This window comes from Anopheles ziemanni, chromosome X (genome assembly GCF_943734765.1).
Source record: "Anopheles ziemanni chromosome X, idAnoZiCoDA_A2_x.2, whole genome shotgun sequence".
In the NCBI taxonomy this organism is placed as follows: domain Eukaryota; kingdom Metazoa; phylum Arthropoda; class Insecta; order Diptera; family Culicidae; genus Anopheles; species Anopheles ziemanni.
Genome location: NC_080707.1, coordinates 10,802,931 through 10,811,302, shown reverse-complemented (window position 1 = coordinate 10,811,302; position 8,372 = coordinate 10,802,931). Strand labels below are relative to the sequence as shown.

Below are 8,372 nucleotides of genomic sequence, written 5' to 3'. Positions count from 1 at the left end.
TGCGCTCTGGGAGCTGGGAGTACCCCGGGCTATATCTACAACTGCGAAAATTAACATCACCAGCAGCAGCTGTGCCGTGAGCTTCGCTGTGCCCTAGACACTACGGATTTGAGGTGGAGGACTTCGGGAGTGGGAAGGGTAAGGGGAAGACCCGGCCGTAGATCCCGACGAGCACAACACAAAACCCTCGGTACCGGTTCCCGAGCGATGTCTATCATCCTCGCTATCGCTGGTGCGCTACATTGATCCGTCTTCCGTTCCGGATTTTTTACGTGAGGGGTTCCTCGTCGCCATCCAGACATTCGGAGTTACGCGTATTTTGCTTGGGAACGCTGCATAGATAGAGCTTTGCGAGATAGAACGCTGTGCTGTGCAGCTCGCCCATTGTAACCGGAGCAGGATACACCGGTCGCGCATCGGTGCCAACGTTAAGTTGCCAAATTGTGCCTTTACGACTGACTTTCACCGCTTCGCAGATTGGGCCTGGCATCGGGTGTCGGCATCGGTGCCTCTCGACACACACACACACACACACACTGGCTGGCATTGAAGCCGCGCGAACCGACTAACAACGCTGTGTTTCATGGTCAACGGCGAACGTCAGGGAGTTGGGTGCAAAAAGCCAGTTCTACCAGATATGCTCTGCGTCGTGACACGTGAATTCGACAACCGCGCTGACAGTTTGATTCGACAACCAACTGTTGGGATTGGGGAGGTTGGACCCGGCGAACCCCAAAGGGAGCAGCGATGGCGCGAAAGGTAAAGTCGGAAGTTCGGACAGCCAATTTCAACTCCCAAACCTATATCTGCGGGTACCCTTCGGGTGATCTCCTCGTCGGAAACAATCCGCCCTGACTGGCTGGCGTTTAATAGACCACGGCTAATCTCCGTACACGCCGGGGGCCACACGCGGTACCAACCTCAAATCCGCACCAGGCATATGCCTCAAACCTCAGCGGAAGGGTGATTGGCCGCAGTCGCGAACACAACCGCACCGTACGCTTCATTTGCAAGATCTCTTTCCGGGGCTGCAATCTGATTCTGGTATCACCTCCGGGAGAAAGGGGAAAGACCCGGCACGATATGCACGCGGGGAAGAGCAGCGAAGGAAGCGCGGATTGACAATCCCGAAAGCCCGACCACGGTGCACGGTTCGTCACCCAATTGAACCGACCCGAGGGGACGGCTGCCTGTAGGCCTGTAGGCAAACGGTTCGGGATTAACGGCTGCCATTGATTCTTCCTTCGGGGTTCTTTTTGCAGCAGCAGTATGGAAGATCCGATCCTCATTGCAACGGATGGTATGGCCTAACGGAGGTTCCCTTCTATGTGTGTGTGTGTGTGTGTCGTTGTCAAAGCATGATGGTGGCAGGATGCGAATCTGTGCAACTGTCGTCGTCGTCGGCCATCGCCGTCGACCAGGGGAACGTTGAATAGACACGCAGGACGTGGCAAAGGGAGATAATAGGGCGCAGATACAGACTGACTGCGTTGACTGCGTGACTGACTGACTGACTGAATGACTGACTGACTGAGGACGTGATTGAAAGGCACGAGGTGCCGGAACCCCGGTCGGTAGGGGTTTCGCTTCCTCGCCTGGGATCGCTTGGTCTTCGCAACAAATGGCGGCCAAAGGGAGCTAGGAAGGCCAGGTGTGGCGATGAATCAAGATGGAGTTTGACTTCCCGAGTTCAGTCGAGCTTGGGCGTTGGGCTTGGGGTCGAGAAACAGGTCCGCAACGATGTGACTTCGGTCTCTTCGGAGTCGGCGTTCATGCACCACCACCACTTGGAAGCCCTACGAGGATATCTACATATATGATGGATGTGCACAATTGCCATGCGAACATTTCGTTGTCCGAGTTGAAGGTCGCCGCTGGTCGGATGCGGCAGAGATAGAAGACCCGGCTGGAAACATGATTCCGGCTTCCTCGACTGCCCTTCCCTGCGCGCGAAGAGAACTACGCGCTCGCGTGTAGATGACAATTGAAATTGATCGCTCGCTGCATAAAAGGCATTGGAAGCGCATCGATGTGTGCGTGTGTGTGTATGTACACGTGTGCTTGTCTGTCGGTGTACGCGGATACCTTCACCAAGCATGACATTCCTGCACACTCCGGCTGGACGTTTTGGGAAAGGAAAAGTACTGCTCGGACGACGACTCCCGCGTCAAGGTCAACCAGAGGCGGAAACAGGGCACTTACCGGACAACTTTTTCGTTGGCTCCGCTAGGACCCTAGGACGGCGCACCACAATGGGTCGGAGGTGGGTCGACGAGGGTGAGTGAGGACGGCCCTGAAAGACACGATGAGAGCCCCCCCATCCCCATGGTCCACCAGAAACACTCCGTTCCGCGTTGTTCGTTCTAGTGTGCGCCGCTATCATTAGATCGGTTCAACCGGTTCGCCAATACTTCGCATGCCTCCCGAAACTGTACAATCTAAATCCTGCCGTTACGTCATCCGTGGCTTGCGTTAAGGCTCGATGGAGGTGGAAAGACACACGCCCGACAAAAGCAACAGCACTCCTCACTCCAGCTCTCTCGAGCTAAATGGCAATTAAACTAATAAACCCCGGGAGAAGGAGAAGCGAACCATACCCGGGTGCTCGAGTCGAGCGGGTGGACTACAATTTTCCCAATTGGGCCACAATACCTTCTCCTACGCTTCACCAGGCAGGGGAAACCGCGTGCGTGCTGAAGAAAACCTGACTCGGGGCAGCACCTCTGCTGAACTGAAACGCCGCGCATGGCTTGGCTACGGCGCTGTTCACTCGATGGCATCACGCGACGTTCAGGTTGACTTGACCAGATTCGGGTGCTACCTGGTATAGATATGAGATATCAAACAATGAGCGTTAATTTTCGGTTCACTGTTTGCAATCGCCAACGGTAAAACGATTGATATCTCTCGATCGATCAAACAGCTGTCAAACGCGTACAAAACTTGTAATTAGCGACGTGTGTTGCCTCCACTAACGCTTAGTTTTGAACGTTATCCATCGATATGTACGATCGACTGTATATCTGACTATTCGATAACGGGATTTTTAGCTTTTGTTTTGGCTTTGATGATGTGCTGAAGAGTAATAACACAACCACGATCACTAACAAGAACAAGTAACAGTACTTCTTTCTTTGTTCTTTGTTTGTAAATGCCGAACTCGAGATTCGAACCCACGACCTCTGGCGTTGTTTGACCTCACTGCTGCCGTTGCACCATGAGCTCCACCGGTTGATCGATTATTTCTTTTCGATTGGGTTCATCCGTTTGCACAAATGCACCAATTGAGCAGGAAACAAATGTTCACTTAGATATCATACGTAGCCGGTCTTTAACGCCCCTAAAGGTCTACATCACTAGATAAGGTTGCACGGCCCAGGAAGCTGAATTCAATAGCCGTACTGGATTAAATCGTCGTAGGTGCATAAGAGAAAGAACTTGGATTGATTACTGTCGTCCGTGCGAATCTTAGTCCCATAGGTAGCTGTTTGACAACCGGTAGCCTGCTTATATTAAACAGCTATAAAAAGAGGCGGGTTGACGCTTACGGGGTCCCTAACAGGGCCTCTGTTCAATAACGTGAGAAGAAAAATGTTCGTGTTTTATCTGTTACTTTATTCCTTTCCTTCTTTTTTTTAACAACTCTTACTCAATAAATAGAATATAAAAAGTAATTACATCTCTATTTTTAAGATCCGTTTAAAATACTCGTTTAAACACGTAACGATGTTCATTTGGAACGGTATTTGGCGTTTCCAAATGTATGACAACTTCTAATAGGATATGCTAAAAACATATTGCTCGATATGAGATGGATGAAACTGTTTAACTTTTTCTAGACATGCCTTTAGTTCTATAGTAGATATATTCTAAAACCTGGTTTTTTTGATGCAAATCAATTTGATTTACTTTAAAACATTTTTCTTTCGTTGCTCTTCGACTCTGATTATGTCCTGGACTTGGGCTTTCATTATTTCGTTATGGTTCTTAGCACAAATTTTCCTAAAATGTAGTAACATCACTCATTATTGTAAGACTGACCCATTCGATCATTAAGAAATGTGGATGAATTCTATAGAATCTTTGTTTAAGTATAAATCTTGTGATGCTCTTGGAGGATCAAGGCCCAACGCGTACCGTTTGAATAATTAAAAGAGGTAGTAAGCTTCAGGATCATGTTGGTCATAGTATAAGAAACCCTTTGGATCTGTATAAGAAAGATAGATTAAAGAAGTTGGATCTGTTTAATTCAGAACGTAAAGATTTAAACTGTGGAGTATGACTGGAAGCGTTAAACTGGAAGGTTTAGAAGAGAATAAGGAAGAATAAAGAGGGAATCTCATAACAAGGAAACAGTTGCCGATCAAAGTGTGATGTTCGTTCCTCGTAAGCGTCTTATATTTATGAACGATGTACGTGAAGTTCTGTCGCTTAGAGTTTTGATTTGTTCCTGATCTGGAAACTACTCAATGCAGTACGAAGAGAGGTAAAAGTGCACTAGTTGAGGTTAAGGCCGCCGATTTTCGCATGTTCGAGACTCAGCTCCAGGTCGACTCAATACTGTCACCGGGTGGAGACCTCCCCGGGGCCGTCACGGTGGAACGATAAAGTACCGACCCAGGTCCAGGTAATGGCGGGAGGTAAGCATAAGCGGCTAATAGCAGACTGTGTGTTCCATCTGTCACACCAAGCCTGACCAATCGATGACGTTGACGACAACGATGATGATGCAATCGAACCGAACCGCGCGCACAGTTCTTCGGCGACACAATGCGATGCTCTATGCAAAGCTCTTGTCCTGGAGGAGGGGAGAGCAGGGGGTGACATAACGACATTTTCTTCCCTCCCCCCCTGAGGAGTGATTGGAGGCTGCACACGTGAGCACCGACTTTGATTTCCTGAACTCACACACGACAAATGTGTTGGCGCTCGATTCGTGTTTTCCAGCGCTTACTAATTTACGTAAATTCCAATGCACACATTTCTTCGTTCGAGTTAGCTTCCTGTAATGGTCTGCCAACAAACAAAAAAACATACAAAAAGAAAACAGACAAGCTAGCCGCACGGTGTAATGGAAAAAAAACGCACTTAAAACCGTATTAGCATGAACGGTTCGTGTTACGGATTCGCTTCCGAAGCGCGCAAAAGGGTTCTCACTCGCTGCTTGGTCGTTAAAAAAATCGCAGTCGATGTTCGCAATCGGCACGAGGAGGAGGGGTAAAAAAAAAAGGAAACGAACGAACAGCAAGCCGTTCTCTTGACCCGGTCTCCGCGCTCGAGCGTCGTCACGGTCAGGAAGTCGCCGCCGATCGAACACGGGAAGGGGAAGGAGGAGGGGAGGGAAAGAAAATTATACCAGATTAATACCATTTTATTACGGCGATGCTGCGAAACGTTGGCTGTCGGTCGCTTTCGCTTTCAACAGTGGAACGCCGAGCGTGGGGACGAGGGTGGGCAAGGGTTTGTGAGGCAAGGAGCGCCGTGTGAAGGACGCATGCCGCGCGTGAAGTCGCCGCGTGTGGCTGTTCGGTTGGGCGAGGTTCGCGTCCGGGAAACGCGCGTTCTGCGCCCTCGTTCTTCTCGCGCAGCGAAGCGGAGCCATGCCGGAAACCTATCCTCCCTGTAAGGCGACCGGTGCCACATATATGCACATGACGCCGTGCTGCTCACACTTGTCCGTCTTCCGGCGGCCCAACTCCCACCCACTGGAGGAAGACGGGGGTTGGTGGTCGACAACCTGTTCCGTGGCCGGTTTGCCTTTTGGGCCGATTTCGGTGTCGTTCTATTTCAGCTGACATTTAGCCGGAACTGCAACAACAACAACCACAACCGACCGACAAGTGACGAACCAGTACTTCTCGTTTTGGGCACCGGGTGTTGGTATCACCCAAGCAGGGGTCCTTTCCCCCCCCCCCCCCCCCCCGAAGAAGGCAAACATGGCCCCGAAAGGGCCAAAGCGGGAAGCGACGTTCCAGAGCCGAGGTGCAGAAACTGGGAGACCTTGGAGGTACCACAACAAGGTTGATTGGACGATCGGTGACCTACGGAAGTGGAAGTTTGGCGAAATACGTACAAATACCATAGACCTCACGGGATGTTAAATACCACACTTAAGACTCTGCTTTGTCTAAGAATTTCGTGAGAAAACCTTGTTAGATCCAGATATATCCAGTTGGAGCTTCTTAGGGTACTTAATACTTTAGGTACTTAGGCACGAAGAACTATTAGGTACTAAAATTGTCTGGACTTCTGATACCAAAATTCTACACTTCTTAGTACTCTTTGGTACTGAGGACTTCCTGACTTCACGGTAGCCCCGAGGGGTTGCTCGTGGGATCAACTCCTCGACTGGTTGATCGGGATGGGCGGCGCGTTGATCGAGGAAGTGATGGTCCCACCGACGCTCCAACATCGGGTCGAGGCGTGCCGGAAAGCGACTGCACCGTCTGGTGTTGAAACGAGAACCGTTTCGGCCGTACGAAAGATTTTTGCGATAGTTTGGTGGAAGCGCCCTCGGGGATGGCGGGGACCCGCTTACAATACCTGTACTGAGGGTGTGTGTGTGTGTATGTTGTGGTTTTTTTCTTCTGTTTGTTGGTCCATTGGTTTCTTGAAGTAAATTTGTGCTCCAACCTTTCATCCCAACTCCTGCGTTCGGGGTGGGGAACGTCTCGCTCTGGCTGCCATCGGCTGAGAGCGGGTGCGCTCGCGTTCCACTCACCACGGTCCATTCCTCCCTCCCCCCTCTCTCCACCTCGCGTGCACGGGGGGACCGTTCGGCTGTGAGCCGATGACGGGCGTCCAAGGTTTGGCGCCCGGTGCGCTATAAAAGCTACCGAGCCGGGCCCGGTAGAGTCAGTTCTTTCTTCGCATCCAGCCGACTCTGATCGCTTCCGCCTGCGCAGGAGAGGATCAAGTCGATTTCCCCCCACGTCTCCCTTCGCTCGAGAACAAGTGCGTGTTTTGTGCCCCGAGTGTGTAAAGGCTCCAGTGCAGCAGTTTACCCGCCTAAACGTCCGTGCTTAGTCAGTCAAGTGAAGCGAACGCAGCCAACGTCAATCATGTTCAGATTTGTGAGTTTCCGTTTTGGTTTTGATGCTTCCGTGCACGGTTTATATGCAAGACATCCATCCAGACTTTGCGGAGGATAGCGAGGTGGGGCACGCACGATCAAGCAGCACTTGGAGCACCCTCAATCAAACTAGCAGCACCTGCCTCGGTCGACATCCAGATATCTGGAGTCGACTACCCCTCCAGAACCCCCCGGGTTGGGGGATGCCTGATTCCGTGCGTGCCCTCCTTCGCGGACAGTGATGTGGTGATGGTGTTAGGAAACCTTGCAAGAAAACTAAAACCCCTCAACCCCCTTTTGATCTCGTCCCGGAACTCCCGCAGATTCTTCTATCAACGCTGCTGGTGGCCGCGACCGCCCAGTATAACGGTGGTTATCACCGCGATCCGAAGACCGCCGCCATCCTGAGCGAGCAGCGGTACCTGTCCGGCGACGGCAAGTTCGGCGCCGCCTACACGCAGGAGGACGGTACCGACTTCAAGGAGGAGACCGACGCCGACGGTAACCGCCGCGGCTCGTACAGCTACGTTGACCCCACTGGACAGAGAAGAACCATCTCCTACGTTGCCGGCAAGAATGGGTAAGCCTCATTTCAGAGTTTTTGGGGGAACCGCCCATGGCCATTTTCGCGGGGAGCTAATCCAAGCCTCCTGGTTTCCAGATTCCAAGCCTCCGGAGACCATCTGCCGGTAGCCCCGCCGGCCCCACCACAGGCGGCCCCGCAGCCCAGCTACCAGCCGCAGCAGTCGTATGCCGCCCCGGCCCAGCAGTACGACAGCGGCCGCAGCTACGACATCAACAACGGCGAGTACGATCCGCGCTGGAACGACCCGAACTTCAGCCAGCAGCAGACCCAGTACCAGGCCCCCGCGCCCGCCCCGGCCCCGGTCCACAACTACCACCACGCGCCGGCCCCGGTCGCCCCCGTGCCCCAGTACAACCAGCACAACTACGCCCCCGCCCCGGCCCCGCAGGCGCCCGCCTGGACCAGCACCCCGGCCCCGCACCGCTTCCAGCCACCGGGCAAGCTCCAGCTGAACCGAACCCCCGACGGCTACAGCTACACCTTCAACAAGGTCTAGAGAGCGAGCGAGAGTCTAAGAGAGGAAGAGAAAGAGAGATGGAACCCAGCTAAGCTCCCCCCCCCTCTCATCCCATCCCCAGCAGGGGCAGTAAGCTTGCCGTAAGCACTAGCACTCTATTCTGCAGCTTCCAGGACTCCGGAAGCCGCAGACTTCGGACCACTAGTCACCACCAACACCACCACCACCAATAGCTTACTTCCCTCTGCTACCACCTC

At 52.5% G+C, this 8,372-nt stretch overlaps 1 protein-coding gene across 1 annotated transcript; it reads left to right on the top strand.

Annotated features, from left to right (window-relative positions):
* The first annotated feature begins 7,061 nt into the window (after window positions 1-7,061).
* LOC131290801 (cuticle protein 16.8) lies at window positions 7,062-8,154 on the top strand. The gene is made up of 3 exons (XM_058319979.1): window positions 7,062-7,073; window positions 7,396-7,652; window positions 7,734-8,154. The coding sequence occupies exons 1-3, from the start codon at window positions 7,062-7,064 to the stop codon at window positions 8,152-8,154; spliced, it is 690 nt and encodes a 229-aa protein (XP_058175962.1).
* The last annotated feature ends 218 nt before the right edge of the window (window positions 8,155-8,372 follow it).

Coding starts and splice junctions, on each gene's coding strand:
- LOC131290801 (XM_058319979.1), top strand. Junction 7,653..7,733: donor TACGTTGCCGGCAAGAATGG/GTAAGCCTCATT, acceptor CCTGGTTTCCAG/ATTCCAAGCCTCCGGAGACC.